At 41.7% G+C, this 20,305-nt stretch overlaps 1 protein-coding gene across 1 annotated transcript in view; it reads left to right on the top strand.

The window, feature by feature from the left end:
- Positions 1-20,305, top strand: part of gpc1a (glypican 1a) — a gene marked incomplete at its 3' end in the record, with an annotated part of 37,729 nt that overhangs the window by 9,748 nt on the left and 7,676 nt on the right. Inside the window, exons 2-3 of the mRNA XM_083969739.1 lie at positions 17,472-17,630; positions 19,323-19,540. Coding sequence (XP_083825865.1) covers positions 17,472-17,630; positions 19,323-19,540 — 377 coding nt within the window. The remainder of the gene's footprint in view (positions 1-17,471; positions 17,631-19,322; positions 19,541-20,305) is intronic.

Here is a 20,305-nt window from a genome sequence, read left to right as displayed (position 1 = left end):
TTTTTTTGACAATTGAGAAGCGTATTAGCATTAATTGAGTAATGTTTGATACAGGATGAATACGTAACTGTCACAGTCCTTGTGCACTGATTGGTTAATTGATACGTTTACAGAACAAATGTAAAAAGTAACTTGTGATGCGTTCATAATCCTGTTCACAGTGCACTTCAGATGAAGTATTTTTTAATAAGTTCTTATGACAGTGAATGGAGACGACAGGAGTGGATGAAATGTGTCGGCCGTAGTACAGTACGTTCACCCTGCCTCTGTATATTAACTGTCATGCATTGTGGTTTGTAATTTCAGGGAAGGACGCGTACAGTCTCAGTGGGTTATCTACAGGCAGACGTAGCAGAGGATGTATATAGCTGGGCTTTACACTGCTCTGCTTTCCGTTTCACTGGCCTCTGGCAGCCTGACACACCAGCACAGAGCTGCTTCCTTTTTGAACGTCGTTCTTCTATTGTTTGCTTATTACAAGGATTAATTGTTGTATTTTAAGAATATGATTGAACACAAACAGCTTTCAGTGTGACTGTCGATTCACGCAGACTACCAAGTAGTGTTCACTTCAGTTCATCATGATGTTTCGTTTCCTCGTTGGAACTAAATGCTCAAATTCCTCCTGTGGTGTAATTGGATCAGGGAACACACACAGTTGTCTGTGACTATTCAAAATGCACAGTACATGTGTGATATTTTTTTTTACTGGAAGCACAAAGCATAATGAAGACTAAATGAGACAAGACTTGTATTTATATAGTTAAAGTGGTTGTTCAGGGTTCAGTAAATCAGATCTATACAACTTATTAATGTTCAATGAGCTGATAATTTCAACAATGTGACACATTTTAACTTTATCAAGAAGCTCCTGTGCTTTGGATATTCCTCTTGGCCATATTGCCATTTAGATTACATTGTACAATTAAACTGCCCTAATACCGATGCACTAGTAGTAGTAGCACTGGAAGTTGAAGTTTGCACCATACGACATCTGATGTGGGTGTGGTGTCTTCAGGTCACGTGGTCTCCGTCTCCGTCTCACCTGAGAATCTGTGGACGTTCTCAGTTGAAAAGTGTTCAACAGACTTGTTGTAATGCTGAGGGTTGTGTATAGTCACCACCAGGGGAGACATTACATTATTACTGCTAATCACAGAGTTGGTAAGTGTTTTCCTCAGACCTCAGCAGGGTTTTATAGCTTGAATGAGAGGATGTTATTGTTGATGTTCAGGCCACGCAGTGTCCTGACTGAGAGGTCACAACCTGATAGGATCAGGGCGGAGAGATTTATCAAAGGCAGATCTCATTAAGATCTGACTGGCTCTCCACGGCAGGCGTACCTGTCACTGCTCCAAGAGGTGAAAAACAAACAAACAAACAAGCAAAACTTGGGACCAGTTTCCAATAGCAACTGAGGGCAGCGGTGATGATCTTTGATACGCTACATGTTAGTGCAGTGAAAGGTGATTGATTTTATTTCTGAGAAGTGGATACAGAAGGTCAGATCAATGAGGGACCGAGCTGCAGCTTTCACCTGAACCGGTTCAGGGAAAGAGCAAGTTGGTGATTTGTTAAAGTGTAACACACACACACATGTCTGCACATAGGCACACGCACTCACAACTGCTTCCCAGCCCCCAGGGATATTTACAGTATGTGAGTTGTGGTTAGTTAATGGAGAACCTGATGCCAACCTGGAGGACCTGTCAAAGTGTGTGTGTGTTTGTGTGGATTTGTGTGTGTTTTTGAGTGTCTCTTTGAAAGTGAGCATCCGACAGAGGTTTATAATTAGACTCGTGTAGCTGTGAAAATCCAAACTCCATCCACGGAGCCTGCTATGTTTGTGTTTCTATGAGTCCTGCTTTGTCTCTCTCACGCTTCGTTATCATTTTAACCTCCCGAGTGTTGGCTCAGAGGCTATTCCACCTTATTTTTATTGTTATTTTTATGGCGTTTCTGCTTTATTAGATAGTTTGCCGCTGGGGAGAGACAGAGAAGTTTATTTCATAGAGGTGGCGAACTGCATAAAAGCGGCTCCTCGGCTCATAACATTTTCAAGACAACGGTGTGCGTCATGTCCTGACGATACACCAGGGTATCCATGTGACTTCTTTCTTTTTTTAAACGTGCAGCAGCTCCTTCGCTGTAGTCACAGGGCCTTGCCCAAAGGCACCATGGGAACGGTAATGAATTTCTGTGAATAAACGTTGCAGGAAGCAGGAAGAAGATGAAGACGTGCTTTCTCTCACTTTCCAATTGAACCCTGTCAAACATTGTCATTGCAGAGGATTTGTTGTGCAGACGCCGAACAAACACTGACCATCTGCTCAACTTCTTGATTCATCTAAACAAACTCTTTGACACATTTCTCCATTAGCATAATAATTCCATAACTCCTAATCGACTTGTTTGTCATAAACTGCTTTCTACCTTGGCATAAACGCCATAATTACACTAATATTTAATAATTACACAAGTTGCACTCTGGTTTTTGAAGATGAAAATAATCAGCAGTTTTTGCTCTACAGTAATTGGCTGTTTTTCTAACTCTTGATCATCACACAAACTCTTGAGATGTGACCAGCGATTGAACCGGGATAAACAGGGATCGGCTTTCACGCTGTAACACTGAGCTTTAATCATCTTTAACTCCAAAAATCTGCACCAGACTTTAGACTTGGTGCATGTGTGTAGAAGACGTTGTCATCCATGTTTCATGTTGTCATGGTCTCGAGGCTCGACGCCCGTTTGCCACATCCGTTCAGTTTCTCAACTGTTGTGACCTGGAAACGTCGACCTCAGGCTTTGACCTAATGTTCCTGCCACCGCAGAGATTTGATGCCCCCTGCTGAGAGAGAGCTGTGATGGAGGACCTTCCCCCTCGTCGCCCCCCCCTGAGACTCACACACACACACTTACACACACAAACACACACACATGTTCACGTATTCCCGCTTCTCGTTCACCACCACCACCACCAACGCTGTGCTGGTGGATTAGGGGCTGGTGTCTAATCTCCTGCTAATCCCGGCCTGTTAATCTATGTGTTAGCAGTTCTCAGCCCCACAGCATGACAGCTAATGCACTGACCTTGCCTCACACACTCACACACAACAGTTCACTCCTATTTGTTTCTGTCTTTTTGACTCTTGATCTCCGTCTGTGTGTTTAATTAACACTTGCAGGAACTCTCATTATTCCTCAGGATACCTATATACGTCGCCGCTTTGATTCATCACAAGACAACAGGCAACGCAATCCTGTGTTTACGGGCCAACAGTAAATAAGGGCTAATCCCAGCGGTCAAAGATAGCTGACGTGACCTTTGCCTTCATTAGAATTATCCACATACTTGCACAAAGCGTGACCACTCAGACGCTGACTCTCCCGGCGCGGCGCACAGCAGCTGGCACGTGTTGAGTTTTTTTTTTTTTTTTTTTTTTGCTATGGCAGACTGAGTGAAGGGGAGTAAAAGTAGTAGTTAGTTTAAGAGCCTTTAACTACTCCCAGAAATGACATAGAATTATGGTATTATACGGTGAAGGTGGTGCCATGTGAACTCACACATGCACACACACATGCACGCACATGCACACACTCGCTGGGCAGCAGACAGGGCTGGACTGTGGGGTGGTGGGGTATTTTTAGTCTGTTAATGGTATGAAATAAGGAAAGGTTCTCCCAAAACACTGTGCCACTGCCTACACCTCCCTCTTGTTTTTTTTTCTCCTCTGCTTCCTCTCCAGCTGCTTTTACCTCACATCCTCTCATTTCTATTTTCTGCTCCGTGGAGCTTTGAAGCATCAACATACACTTGTCATTCTTCAGTGTTACATGATTTTTTTTTTTCTCAATGAACACGTACAGTTTGTGTTCCGTCCAGATCACAGTTTTCTGTTCTGACTACACAAATGTGTCCATCAGAACAAACATTGATAGTTTATGTTTTTGCAAATATGATATTTGACTTGTTTTCCCATTAATGAAATATCTTAATAATTTCTGTATAAAATCGCACATATGCTTGCAACATGTCCACACACACACTGACTGCAATCAAACTCTGCTTGTGTGTAGGTCAGTGACAAAGATTCATTAATTGTGTTGGCAACTTTATTGCCCATGAAATGTGTTTTTCTTACAGTCATCACTCAAGACATCCATTAAAGATAAAGAGAGATGGAGAGAAGAGCAACTGGTAACTCCTGTTTTTGTTTCCCTCAAAGGGAAACAATGCAACGCTACGCTACACAACGCAACGCTTCCTACTGATAATGTTAAGTAATGTAACCTAACGTAACATCGCGTAATGCCCCTCCCTCATCGGACAACGTAACAATTGTATCAGTCATCTGCAGTTTCAGAGGGTGATGATGACTGAACTATGTTTAACATCACACATCACTATCCTCCACATGGACACAGTGGTACAGTGACACACAGTGCGCTACAAATGCAGGGATAAAAAAGTGTGAAACAGTGGAAACGCCCTTCAACATCAGTGGTCGCCGGGGAAGGTGAACACATGACTCAGAGGAGTCACACAGGAGAGTAAAATGTCCATTTACAAATCAAGAGAGTTGCAAATCATCATCATTATTATTATTATTATTATTATTATTATTATTGTTATTATTAACAGCTGAGTGTGATTTGAAACAGCACTGTGAAATTCCCACACTGCGTCAGTGAATGTGACTGATGTGTCTGGTTTCGCCCACAGTTAAATTAAGTGTAAAGCTAATGATCGTTTTTTATTATCGATTGATTCATGTGACAGCTCTGTCCTTGATCAGCTGATACATAAAAAGTGATTGTGAAAGCAGCATCAACACAGGATGAGTCCAGATATCATATTCAGTTGCTGTATCTCATGAAATGAAAGAAAATATAAAACCGCACGCTGCTGTTAAGTGTGTGTTATGAAATTAAAAGTGGAATCTGCAAAGTGAAATCCATCCCATTCATCTCCTGTGTCCACGAGTGGCCCTGAGACGACTTCTTCATGTTGCATCTTATCTCAAACCAGCAGTTTAAAAAATAGTGTGCACACATCTGACAACTCAAACCAGACTTGAGATTAATAACTGATCTAAATATGCTCTCCTCTCAGAACAGTCTGCAGCTACAGGAGGATTTAGGATCTTATATTTGCCTCTAACATCGCAGCAAATATTGATATTTAAGCTTCGTGCGAGATGAGATGAGCAGCCTCATTGATTTGCATGTTGACCACAGCGGCTCTGCGTGCTGTGGGAAAAATTGTGATGAATCACTACTAAACCGCAGCGTAAGCCATTTTATAACGATGATGGTGGGAGAATCATGTTCAATGACGTGTCAATCAGACGTGCAAACATTTGTGCAAAAGTGTGAATCCACCAGGAAATAACAGACTTTAAATTACAGGGAAACGATATAAACTACAGATTTATTAGACACTTAGGAGTAGATTACACTTTTATAATTCAGTCCTTTCCCCTCCGTTTTTTTTCCCTCTGTCTCCGCTCTCCTCCCTCCGACCTCTCCTTCTTTTTTCATCTCCATTTTTACTGCCTTCTCATCCCTCCATCTCTCCCTCCTCTTTCATCATTACAGCTCTGTGCTCTCTCTCCTCTTCTGCTTCCCTCGCTTTTTTTCAGGGGATAGTAAAAAGGTAAAAGTGTACTTTAGTGGGGAAGGCCATGTGGAACGCTAAATCACACACAGGTGTCCTTATGGTGAAGAGAGTGTGAGATGGAAACACACACACACATGCACGTGCACACACACACATGCATGCACACAGACGTACCATCAGCCCCTCATTTAGGTAGCGGTAATTTGCCGCAGTAAGTGACAGGGTTATTGTAAGACGCTCATTAAGAAAGGGAAGCAGTGAATAAACGACTGACTGAAGGGAATAAATTCAAACCACTGCACCACTTTTACTGCGCAGCAACGAGCCGCTTTGATGTGGTGTGTGACGGCAGAGCCAGGGCAGACCCCGGCCATATGACTGTGTGTGTGTGTGTGTATATGTGTGTGTGTGTGTGTAATTATACTGGTTTTACACTGTGTTTCTGAAGCGATCACACTGTAACGTGATTTATTTATTATATATTTATATTCGTTGCACCGCACATTTCATGTACGTGTGCACTGTAGCGTATGTGCATGTCTGCAGCTCTCAGGAGGGGGGGTCAGAGGTCAGATCGGTTACAATGAGACAGACTGTTACCGCGGTAACACAGTGCAAGGTCACTTCCTATGAGAGGCTTTCATCTCGGCGGGGGAGGAGGAAGAAAAAGGGGGTTGAAGGAGGGATGGATGGATGGGGGGAGACAGATGAATTCAGTAGAAACTGCGGTGCATGTAAAGTAGGAAGTTCATGTTCTGATCGTCTTCATGTATAAATAGTCGACACGTCGTACGTGTTCACACTGCTCACTACATGGTATGCAACAGGTGTGTTGCTTTTTAAGATTCTCAACAGCTCGGGGTTGAAGACAAAATCACGTGACGCACATTTACACCTCTAAATGTAAATGTTCTTATGTGTAGGTTTCTATTTCTGCTACTTCCTATATGCTCGGCTATTCTTAGGGTGAGGTCGAGTTTGGTTTGGCCTCCATGTGCAGGTTCACACGGGTGTTTAAACATGGAGATAACATGTTTTCTAAAAGGTTTTGATCTTGTGCTTATTGCCTGAAAGTGGACAGTGAAGGAGTTCAAGAAGAGGGTTTCCTGTTGTTGTGATTGTGTTGTGTCCTTAGAAGACGGTTTAAGATGATAATGATTGGAAAGAGCCAATGACAATGAGTAGAATTAGAGGTGAGGATGGATGGATGGACTGATTTGAAAAAACAATAATATGTCTCATCAATATTCAATAAGCATCAATATTCAATATTATATTGGTTGATTCAAGACTGAAATATCTCTTTATTACTCCGTAAAGGTTTTGAATGGATTGTCATGAAAACATTTTTTTTAATAATTGTTGCCCACATCATTTTATACAGTATTTAGATGAGATAATGATATATTTCTTGGGTCTGGTTGTATTTTCTAATGATATATTTTGGATCTTGCCTTTATTACAGTATAGGACAGTGTGAAAGACAGGAGATCAGGGGACAGAGAGATGGGGATGATATGCAGCAAAGGGCCGCGAGTTAGACTCAAACCTGGGCCGCTGCGTCTACGTGTGCCAGTTGTATTTTTGTTGTCATTTACCATCACTTTTGTTAGTTTTAAAAGATTGCTCTCACTGAAGTCTTTCCTGCGAGCTGAGGATGCGGCAGTAACAGCATTTATGGGGCCAAGGAAGTACCGTAAACGACTTTATTAAAAAAAAAAAACTATGGCAACTCTCGGTCAAAGTTGAACCACCAGCTTTTAGTGTCTCCTATTAATTGATAAGTGAAGTGTCAGGATGGCCACAAGAACTAAAGTTTGATGTTGTGATAAACTGGAAAAACCATTGAAAAGTATAAAAGTCCTTCAACAGCTGCAGATAACAGGCTGCCTTATAGTTTCATTCATTTAATGGACGACAGTGATGCTTCACCAAACATTGGGGCTGTTTGTCAGAGCCCAGTTTTCTTCCTTTGTCAGCAGCTGAAACAGGTTGAGCAACGGTTTAACAACTGGAAACTAGTTATTTGAGGGCTTTGAGTTGTGCTTTACAGTGTGCTGATTCAGCTGCAGCGCCGAGTGCCTGACCTGTGAGGAAGATTAGTGTGCAGTGTAGGTGTGGGTTAGATGTGTGATGGGGCTCCTCCACTGTGGCTCAGAGAGTGTAATTGGATTTACACGTCTCATTTCACTCAGTAGATGCCTCAACAATCTCAGATATTGGAAACATAACTGCAGTTTCTCAAGTAAAACAAAATTGATCTTGTATTTTTTTTTTCCTTGTACATAAATTGTCTCGAAATTACTTCCAATTAAACAAAACAACTTTAAGTCGGGTCAGCAGGGTTCAGCCATTTAGATACTTCATTATCATTAAAGTTATAATTGTAAAAATCCTGCAGAGGTTTTTTTTTTTTGTCGTTTTGCGTAGGGATGAGTTTGGATGTTCATTTGTTTTTAGCAGCATTTTCCCATGTGAATTTTAAAAACAGAGCCGTCACTGCATGTTTTCACTGTGTGGTGTGTGTCTCTGCGTGTGTGCGTGCACAAGTATGCATCTCTCTACAGCTGTGGCCAAATTGAATCTTGAATCTGTCATTATGAGGACAAAATCTGCAGCTTGAAAGTGCTATTTGATGTTTGAGGGTTAAAAACTCCAGATTCAGGTTTATGTCGGGTTAAACATTTATTTCTGCGGGTTAAGGTTGTGGATGAGGAGCTGTATATGTCCAAACATCTACAGTGAGAGCAACATGTCTGTGTGTTAGATAGACACAAGATCACAGTATATACAGTAAATTCCATTTGGCGTAACCTACAGCCTCAGGCTATTATGTCTGCTTAAGTAACATTAAACGTCTCTCCCTACCTTTGTGTATACAGTAGTGTGTGTGTGCGGATAAAAGCTCACACTAGTGCTTTTAACTGGTGCATGTGTTGTGCATGAAATACAGTGACCTGATCTTCTTAATTGTTTGTCTGGTGACCCTGATCCACCTAATCACGGCTACAAGAGCGTGTGTGTGTGTGTGGCAATGTGACCTTTTGCATTAAGCAATATTAATCCCACTGTGCATAGATGTGTATTGTTTTATATATAATAATGGTTTAAGGCCGATTTGAAATAAATAATCTCACTTCAGTTAACCACTGACTGTTCAGCGTGGAGGACACGACCTTAAATTGTAATTAAAGTAATTACAAGAACAAGGTGTCCCGATGTAAAGCAGAGAAAAAACAAACAAACACTGATGCATCAAAATATAAAAAAATCTAATTATCAGCTTGTCGCGTCATGTAGCACAGATAAACAAGTTGTAGAACGAAGAATCTTCCCATGAACATTAAAAATGCGTTTTACCAGAGGGGAAATACCAATTATGTGTCTGTAGCCAGCAGCCAAACCAATAAATATTCCTGTGTGTTAACATACAAACCAGCAAGCATGGCACCACAACACACACACACACACACATTCAGAGGAAGTTAATGAACTCTGTTGTCAAGCGTTTTAATAAATTGCTGTATCAACAAAGTCCCGTCTTTGATTTAAAATCTTGAGTGTTGTTGAAGTGTTTGGTTTGGCTTCCACCAGCGGTTTGATGGTGAGTTTGAACCGAAGGAAGGAAGCTGAGCGTAGCTTTAGATTAGAGAAGCTTGTCATCTCTTCAAGTGTGTGAAACTCTCTCCACACTTTCCCTCTCACTCACTCTCACACTCTGTCTGTGATTGAGTGACTTTGATTCGGCCCGTTGCTGCTGCTGCTACTGCTGCTGGATGGCTGCTGCTTGTCGGCTTGTTGTCCGCCTCCAGTGTGGTGGTGCGGGTTACCTGTTTGCCTGCTTGGCACACGCATTGAGGTTTTCTCACTTGTTGAGACGGGCTCAGGTATGTTGGGACTGCCACAAGGAATGCAAGAGGGTGGGTGGGTGAAAGTGGGAAAAGGAAATGAATGGGTAAGCAGCGTTGTCTTGATGTGGTCTCCATGACGACCAGTGTACATCTGCAGCAAAAAAAAAAAAAAAAAAATCCCCAAATGAAATGGATTCACTTAATGATTGACTGTAAAATAGCCTGCAGGAGAACAAGGGGTAGCATTAGAGCATGTGATTTCTCCTCCACCATTAAATGAATTCATCCCCATAAATTAACATCACATAATCAATACTGAGGAATTTACCTCATCAGGATTCATACCAGTCTAACGAGGTGAATGAACTCTGTAATATAAGTTCAAATGGGCTTTGCCTGAACTAAATCTTCTGTGTTATAAACTCTTGTGTTCTTGTGATGAAACCTGTGTAATGTGAAGCAGGATGTTACTGGACTCAGGTGACTTCTCCTCTACACACACATTCAAAAGACTGATTGGACTCAGGCTTTATAATGGGTTTTTTAAGGCTTTAGGCTCTACACATCTCTACTGCCAGAAGTGACAAATGCACAAATTCATTTGTTTACATGCACAGTTAAACCATGCTACTGTTACAGCTCATTTAATCGAACCATGGTTCATGTCCCGGTCTACAAGCACAGGAAGAGTTTGATTTATTGAGTCTGTCCGACTCTGCTACGATAGGTGGCAATGTGCAGCTTTTCAGCTTGTTAGGATTGGACCTTTTTCTACATCGACAAACAAGTTAGCTAGCAGCAAACAGGTAGCATGTCGAGCAGTGAAAGTAAAGGCAACTTTACAGCTCTGTGCATTTTCTACATGATGATGTACGCTTTATTTTTGTTACTCGCTTCGGTAACACTTATAAACACTCATAAATGATCATAATGCTTCATAACAATAATAATAACACACTATAAAGCATTTATCTTATAAGGTCAGGTCAGGTCACATATTTATAATGCATTATCAATGTGGGCATCGTCAGCGAGTTACTAACAATTACAACGTATTATAATACCTTATAAATAGTGATAAAATGCTTTATAGTGTGTTATGACTGAACTCCTCAAACAGATTTAATCTTTTCCATCTTCAGTTTACAGTAATAAGCTGGATAATGTCTGAGCTGTTATTCACTATGAATACCTGACAAATACAAGCAGGGGCAGCAGAAGGTCAAGAACTGTCATGTTTTCCACAAAGGCCTATTGAAACTATATAAATAAAATAAAAATCATATTTGACACAAAGCTATCAAAGATCCTGTTGATAGGTAGGGGAGAGTTTCGTGCCCTCATGGTTCTATGTTTTCTTTGTGATGACCCATTTCTGTGTTAGACCTTGAGAGCATCTTGAACAACTAATTAAAAGTTTGTTTATGGTTTAAGGTTTAAGGTCGGACTTTGCAACAAGGTCGGTGTTCAGGTTGCGAACTGTTATGTTCAATAAGACTCAAGTGCATCCCCATGGAAACAAGAAAGATAAAGGAAGATCTACTTAATCTAATACCATTGAGTTAGTCATAATTGAGACGTGAAGGCAGCATGACAATACAAAAGATAGAAGTATCAAATTGCGTCTAAACTCCCTCTTATGTAAGGGATCTCTAACTTTTCCGAAACAATTTGACCAACAGCAATTAAATCAAGCAGGATTAAAATGATCAAGATCTCATTTCTTGTTCTTACCTCTCCCACTTCTCATGTGCACACCCAAATGCAACACCATGGATGCCCTCCAGCAAAAATCTGTCAGACAATTTGCACCATTATCTAATCTACATTTGACTGATCCACCCTTTGTTTGATTTGGCAGCAGCAGATTTAAGAAAAGCCATAAAACGAACCTTGAGACGAGGTTGGGCGCAACTTTGTAGAGACTAGTTCCTGTTACTTTTCACTTCTGTGTCATGTGATTTCTCACGTTCTCTCTCTAACCTTTTGAAATGCCCTCAGCATCTTACCTTATCCATATGAATAGCCCTGTAGATAGATACTGAATTATGAGAGAGATAGTCCCCATAAGTGCGGTACGAACCAGTGTGTGTGTGTGTTTTCCCCCTCAGGATATGGACTTGACTAAATATATGTTAAAGCTTGAGGGAAAAGCAGTGGCAGCCAAACCTATAGAAATTGATTAAATTTGATCTCTCCTCTCCTCTCCTCTCCTCTCCTCTCCTCTCCTCTCCTCTCCTCTCCTCTCCTCTCCTCTCCTCTCCTCTCCTCTCTCCTTTTAAAAGCTTAAAAGCTCAGTTTTGCTTCAAGGCTTTGCTTAAAAGGACTTTCCGCCATTTTGATAACCTCACTATCTGCCGCCAGTCGCCCAAAGGCTGTACATTTCCCATCACAAAACCCTTGAGCAAGGCACCTTCCTGACCTTTCCATCTTCACTGTGATGCTTGTCTGTCTAAAAGCATTAGTTTGCTCTTTGTACATGTGTTAGTATGTATGTCACCACTGCGCTCTTTCCTGTCTTTTCTAAGTAAATTAAGGTTTTATAACAGGATGCCAGCTGCTTCCATTACCCAGCAACCCAGGAATGCAGTAAAGCATATGTGTCTGTGGTAAACGCCCTGCGTCGTCTGGGCTGTGCGAGCAAACCGACGACAAAATGCTAACATTAACTGTCGAGCACAAGCATCCATAGATGATATCTGATGTGATGTGCAATGCTTCTGTTGTGGTTTTAAACTCCAGTAGAGGAGTTACCCAAATTCCTCTTAAGACCCACGTCTTTTCCTATCCTATTCTATTGGATCCTGTTCTATCCGATCCTAACCTATCTTATTCTATCCTATCCCATCCTATGCTATCCTATCGCATCTATATTCTATCCTATATTATCCTGTCCTATCCGATCCGATCCGATCCTATCCTATCCTATCCTATCCTATCCTATCCTATCCTATCCTATCCTATCCTATCGATTAAATCCTATCCTATCCTATCTGATTCGATCCTATTCTATCTTATCCTATCGTATCTCCTATATTATCTTATCCTATCCGATCCGATCCGGTCCTATCCTATCCTATCCTATCCTATCCTATCTGATCTGATCCTATTCTATCTTATCCTATCCTAAGCTATCGTATCTATATCCTATATCATCCTATCCTATCCTATCTGATTCGATCCGATCCTATCTTATCTTATCTTATCTTATCCTATTCTATCTTAGCCTATCCTATCCTATTGTATCTATATCCTATCCTATATTATCCTATCTTATCCTACCCTATCCTATCTTATCCTAGCCTGTCCTTTAACACAACATACCAGTGAGTATTACCCATTATTGTGTTTGTCTTGGAAGCTTTTTGTCCCCTTTAAGAGCCTCCATGTTTCACTGTTTGGCTCAATAAAAGTGTAGGAAGGAAAATAAAGTTTCCAGTCTTATGTTTTATTAGGTGGCTAAAAGTTTGGGTGAACCCAAAGCCACAGTTATTATACATAAAACTTATCTAAATTAAGTCTTTATGAACAGATGGAAGTGATTATGAAGCTTTCATCACAGGGCTGTGACTTTGGAACTGAATATGATTCAAATTAAAAACTTTCATGCCTATGAAATGACATTTGGTTTTATTGGTTATTACTTCTATGTCACTGCGTGTCAAGCCAAACCAGCACTTCTCCATCTTCTTCCAATTGAGAAGCGGCAACAGCATTATTTCTAAAGTAACTGAAAGAGATAAAGGTTCAGAGATAAACGATTCAATATTAGCTAAAGTGGACTGTATCTAAAAATGATCACTGACCAACTAAAACCATTTATCCAAGACCAATCCAAGAACAGTGCGTCATAATGTGATAGTGTCATGCAGTAATTACTACAGCCAATAGAGGCCACCTAACAACATAAAGTTATCATGCATTATAATAACCTTCTCCACAGAGGACTGCAGGCTAGTTTCTGTGCTGCTTTAAATTTTAAACAGCAAATACCTAAAAAAAGAAAAGGAAAAGTACGCTCTTCTTCAGATGTTGACTTGAGTTGCTGCAGATAATCACCGAGAGGTCAGGCGGTCGTTCTCTCTGATAACCAGATTGACAGGATTGTAGGAGTGGTGTGAAAATTCACAGCTTAAGTGTGAGGATGCAGTTACATTTTTAAAGCTCTTTTCCAACTTTGATTGATCCGACTCAAGGCCCAGTATAAAGCAGGTGTGATCAACGAGGGCGGGTTTTGTTTGATGGTGTTTGGGTTGGCAGGAGTGAAGCGTCTCATCTCAGACTGGCTGACCTGCACTTGACACTTGAGGAAGAAATTGAGAATATTAAATGAGTGTCTTCTTTGATTTGTGGGATGGGTGTGTATGTGACTCTAAAAAAAACAGAGATCCAGATGTGTAATCCACTTGATCTCATCATGCTGTGTTTGTAATTAAGTTAAAGCCCCAGTTTGTAACTTATTTGGCTCTTTATTTTAGCAAAAATCAAATATTGCTTTCATGAATGCGTATTTCACTGAAGTCAAATCACATCCGCATACAAATGAAAGCTTTCTCGTACCTTAGAATGAGTTGTTACAAGTCGTTACAAATACATAAGGGCGACGCACCGAACCGAGGCTGCCACGTTGCATCGCCATTTTTTACGTTCAGTGGCAGCGTGACCGTAGGTAACCACGGAAACTCACCGGAGCTGTGGGCTCGGCCTGTTAAAACTGTCACCACTGTGTAGTGTGAGGAAGGACGGAGGCACTGATGTTGCATTCAGGTGCAGTCAGGCAGACGGCCGTCGGCAAAACAACCGGATGTCATTTTACTCGACGAGAGAAAGACGGTAAAAACGTGGGTCAGGTAAACAATATCACCATGACAACATATTGTCACGCCTGTATTGTTTTGCCTCGTGCTGGCGGACCGTTTGTTTACATAGAGGCTTGTTTATCCTGTTACATGCAGAGTCTGTTGTCTGTCTGACGTCTGCCCGATTTCACGTGAATGCAACATCAAGAATACGTTCCGATATGAAACCGCACCGCTAGATGGGGGGAATTCCTACACATTATACCTTAAAAAAAAAAAAAAAAAAAAGTCTTGAAATATCCAGAAAGTCTGTGGTAAAAGACTTTAGGTGGAAGGTGCTGTTTGTTCTGTTACAGCTGCCAGTCTTCCTTTTTCTCTCTCACACACACACACACACACACACACACACACACACACACACACACACACACACACACACACACACACACACACATACCAGCCAGTGCCAATGAAAGATTCATGGGGCAGTGATGATGAAGGCGTCTCCTCTTCTGCTCCACTTACCATGGTGGACAAATTCTGCCCCCCAACACACACACACACACACACACACACACACACACACACACACACACACACACACACACACACACACACACACACACACACACACACACACACACACACACTAACCCAGGACCTGTTAAGAAAGGAAGAGAGCAGTGATGCACACAGCTGTGGGGTACTTACTCACCCTTAACCTTTCTAGACGTAGGCGCGCACACACAAACACACACATAAACACAACCACACACACATGAACACACTTAAACACACCAATCCTGAGGCATCTGGTTTGTCAGGAGACCGACGCTGCAGACTGCTTTCTAGGCTGTCTGGCAGACTCAAAGTGTGTGTGTGTGTGTGTGTGTGTGTGAATACATGTGTGTGGGTGTATGTGTGTTTGAAAAACACACTTTATTTTTAATTTCCCTCACGGACCTGTGTTTCCCCTGAAGGGCAGGAAAACTGTTGAAGACAAACGATTCTCTCGCCTGGAATCTATATCTTTATATTTCTATGGTAAAGACTCATCTGTGAACGTCTTGACACAGGTTCAGTTTGGGTGTGTGTTTGGATTTTTGGCTCGAGAGCTGCTGGAGGAGTCAAAGCCAAAACCTACTGTATTCTGTTGCTCTCAGCATTTGTGTGTGTGTGTTACACCTCAGGCCAAGTGGTTTGTCCTGTAAGATGATACATAACCACACATGCACAGAGTGAAAGTTAAGAAAAAAGGCAGTGGTGGAGTGTGACTGAGCACGGAAGTACTGTACATGCAGTAAATTTTACTGTATCATCCTACTCCACTATGTTTCAGATGAAAATATTTTATTATTCACTCCGTTTATTTTTTATTTCAGTTTATCAATAGCATCTGATTTAAAGTTTACATATAAAATAAAATATCTTTCTATGCATTGATATAGAAAACAACAACAAAAGTTGTCTATCAAATCCTTTTACCTTATCATTGAAATGCATCTTCCACATAAATGCATCACTAATGATATTCCAGTCATAGGAAAAATCAATAATACCCTTAATGCTTCCATTTTACATTAGTATGATAACATTTCTTTCAGTCCATAACTTTTACTTATAATAGTAATAAGTGCCTTTTCTAGTTATTATTATTTTTTAGCTATGATATTTGATCGGTTTTATTCTTAATTGTTCTAATGTTCTTGATGTTTTATTGCTTTTTTGTACTTCTTATGTTACTTTTTACTTCTTGTACAGTGTCTTTGAGTTCTTAAAAAGCGCTTTAAGAATAAAATGTATTATTATTATTATTTGGGATGACACGCAGAAACGATCGCTGGATGGATCTGGACCAGTGATGATGGAAGTTAAACTGTATTAAGTTATTAATGCAGTTTAACGTGACGTGACTCTCCTCATACCTGCATGTCCACAAGTTAATGTGAACACATACTGTATATACAGCTACTGTAGGTACCGTACATAAACACACAGAGTGCGTCTGTGGCTGATACAGTAAATAAACCGATTCCAGGAGCCGATTAATACTTAATGCTGCGGTTTGAAAAACACTTAATTCTTTACTTATGCAAAAGAAGCTGGACCGCAGTGAAAAAGCTCTCCAGGCATCCCTGCGTTCAAAATAACCCTAATTACCTTATAGTGAACTAGTATAAACAACATTATTAATATAGAAGTAAAGGAGAGTGCTTCCTGTCAGTGTTTGATTATTGATGTATTAACATGTCAGCAGTGTGTCGGTCCCAGTGCTTGGCCCGTCTGACTTCTTCATTATTAAACTCTTAACGGTGAAACACAGACACAGAGTTTGACCTTTGAATTCACACACTGCTTTACAAAGTGTGGAAAACAGTCCGTAAACTTTTACGGTTATAACATTTTCAACTGAGTAGTTTAGACATTAGGAGAGTAGAGGTAAATAAAGTGAAGCACTATTAAAGGTTAATCATTTTTGGGTCGTTTTTGTTTACATCCAGCAAGCCAATGACTTGCTTCTACTTGATTACTACTAATACAACATGTTTTCAGTAATTAATATATGAAATATGATACTGTATGAGGATATACCAGTATTTCTCTCCTCTTCTAGGCAGCACTCTGTGTTTATGACTGCTCAGAGTGATGACATGCTGATGATTAGCAGCTACTCTGTTTCACCGTCCTCAACATCTCAGTTTACAGTGTTAACACTCTGACATTTGCCAATTAGCAGTAGACACAAAGATGCCTCAGGCAGCTCGTATTGAGCCAGAAACCAAAGTAATAGATGTCTTTAAAAAAAAAAGAGTCAAAATCTGATTACTGTGCAGGTTAAAAAGTCAGGAGATCTATTTTACAATTCACCCTGAAGGGAAAGTGAATGTCTTAACAAGATGTCATTGCAGTCCGTCAAACAGTTACTGAGATGTTTCACTCATAGGTGGCGCTAAACAAAAAGTCAGAGTAGGATTCACTCTTCCTTATAATCCATCTTATAGTTGTTGATGTATTTCTGTCATCACACATCAGCATATTACCTGAACACAACATCATGTTTAACCTTTGTTTCTTGAAGCTGTAGGTGATGGTGAATGTTCGAGAGCCGACATGTTCACTCACTAATTCATGCTAATCAATTAAACAAAGCACAATTAGATTAATGAATGACTCGTTGTCTTTTCCCCACCGCGGCAGGTGAACATCTGAGGATTTGTCCTCAGGGTCCGACCTGCTGCACCGGCAACATGGAGCAGAGTCTGGCCGGGCTGACGGCCCAGGAGACCGAGGGACTGATCAGAGAGGCCGGCAGGTCGCTGCAGTCCGCCTTCAACGCTCTCCACAGGAGCTTCGACAGTAAGTAGAGTGTGTTTTTTTATGTTTGTGTGTGTGTGTGTGTGTGTGGGTGTGAGACAGTCATTACTGACTGAGCTCAATAGCAAAAGCTTCAGCAGCGAGCCCAGGGGAGTGTGACATTTGTATGTTGTGTATCCGTGAGTTTGTGTTTGGTACAAGCTCAGGCTGTGAGGCTCAAAGCTCAGCGCTGCTGCTTCAGTCCTGCTGTTGTGTGTGTGTGTGTGTGTGTGTGTACTTGTGCTTGTGTGTGGGAGGATGTGTGTGTGTCCTGTGCGTCAAGGGGACCCCTGACTGGGTGTTATAATGAGAGCGGAGTCAGCCAGACACAATGAAACGTGATAAGCCGATCCCCTGATGTCGAAGGGGTACACACACACACACACACACACACACACACACACACACCCACACACACCCTTACATTCACGCACACACACACACACAAACAGAGGGGTGTCCCCCTGGGGCAGTGGCTGGTTCAGCTAATGAGCAGTTGACCCACTGAGGAGCCGAGTCTGCAGATCAGTGCACATCAGAGAAAGAGAGAGGGATGGAGGGATGAAGGGAGGGAGGGAGGAAGGGAGGAAGAAAAAGAAGCAGAGACGGAGAAGTGCCACCGGTAACAATAGGGAGACGGACCGATGCAGCAAGTGAGAAATGTGTCATTAGCACCGAAAAGAAACAGTGAATGGAAATAAAACGTAAAGGATGGAGAGAAATGCAGAGCAGCAGGAGGAGGAGGAGGAGGAGGAGGAGGAGGAGGAGGAGGAGGAGGAGGAGGAGGAGGAGGAGGACAGTATTATTAGTCTGAAGGCAGCAGGCCACCTCAGTAGCAAAATTGTGGCCGTCCATCTGGTTGTGGTTAGAGACAGGCTGGCAATGGTCCACAGCCTTTGAAGACGGAGGGAAAAGCCCAGACCAATATACTGCAGAGACAGCCTGCTGACTCCCTGATTCTCTCTGTTTGACCTCTCCATCACTTTGAATCCATCTGGCAGCGGAGAAAAAGGCTAAAAAGCCCCCCCCCCAAAAAAAAAAAAAAAAATGTTGATTAAGGAAGAAAGGAAAATCAAAATCAGCATCAGCGTCACTGCTGCAGTAAATAAATACACAGGAAACAATTTTATCATGATCATGCAGACTGTTTAAAATTGGATGGATTAGTTAGTTTCAGTTAATTCAAAGCCATTTTTTATTAATGTGACCGGCCTGAGGATCCATAATCATTTATTCTTGTTTATTCTGTATTCCACACATGTATTTAGCAATACGATATTATTGTGATTTTGAGCATTTTACGATATCCTGAATGTTGCAATAAGATTTGGTGACACATTGCGGTTTATTACCTGCAACAGCTTCATTAGTGACATTTCCAAAAGGAGGCAGGCAGCTGCTTTCACACACACACACACACACACACACACACACACACACACACACACACACACACACACACACACACACACACACACACACACACACACACACACACACACACACACACACACACACACTGCACACTTCCTGTCCAGCACCAAACTCCAAACATATGATGAGGAACAGGTTCCTAATGTCCGGACCTTAAAGTAGAGTGAATGTTGGATTTAAACAAAAGTCACATGGTCAGAAGTGTTTCCTCCTCCTCCTCCTTCACCCATCTTCTCTCTTTGTCTTCTCCTCTTCCTCCAGCCTACTTCACCGAGCTGCACGGTCAGTCTGAGCGCGCCCTGCAGGAGGCGCTGTCTCCACTCGGGCCCCTGTACTCCCAGAACACCCGTCTCTACGGAGAGCTCTACGCCGACCTGCGACGGTACTACCGCGGCTCTGCTCTCAACCTGGACGAGACCCTCACCGAGTTCTGGTCCCGCCTGCTGGAGCGCACCTTTAAGTCCTCCACCGCTGCAGACGTGAGTGTCAGGGATCATGAGGAGGGGTTCAAAAGGTCCCACAAAATGATGTTATTATTACAAAGCCTAAAGGGATAGTTCAACATTTTGGCAAATTGGCCCATTACCATAATCCCTATATAGTCTAAGGAGTAGGTTCGTTACCTTTGATTTCAAAGGAGGTTAAATCGAAAGCAACTGGACTTAGTTATTTGTCTAGGAAGACGTTTCACCTCTCATCCAAGAGGCTTCATCAGTTCATGTACGCAGCTGACCAGGCTGGGACTGGTCCAACTATCTGGTGTGGAGACTCACTATTTAACCTCTTGTGTGGGCGTTTCACAAGGTTCTACCTTTGATTGTCAGTGCAAGCTATTTTTAGAACGGCGGAGCAGAGCCGTGAGCTGCTCAGAGCTACGCTACGGAGGCTCATGGGATTTCTTGGTTTCCCTCATCAAACTCATGAAATACACAATCCAACAACTCCAAAACGCTCTGGTGGACAAGTTGTGACCTGCACATTCACCACGCTATGAGATAATAACCGCCGTCTACTGCTATGACTATAGGGGTTATGGCAATGGGCCAATTTGCCAAAAAGTTGAACTATCCCTTTAAGTCACAATACAACATTGCAATCCATTAGTGATTTGTTACCTTTTGAAAATGCAAATTCTCCCCAGGAAGGATTTTTTCTTTAGGCTATTCTTGCATAATGAGATTGTCAACCAAACATACTGACACAGTTATAAAAAGTGATATAGTATGCAAGTCCCCAAAACATAC

The sequence above is a fragment of the Trachurus trachurus genome (genome assembly GCF_905171665.1).
Source record: "Trachurus trachurus genome assembly, chromosome: 4".
Taxonomy (NCBI): Eukaryota; Metazoa; Chordata; class Actinopteri; order Carangiformes; family Carangidae; genus Trachurus; species Trachurus trachurus.
This window is presented reverse-complemented; position numbering and strand designations above follow the sequence as displayed.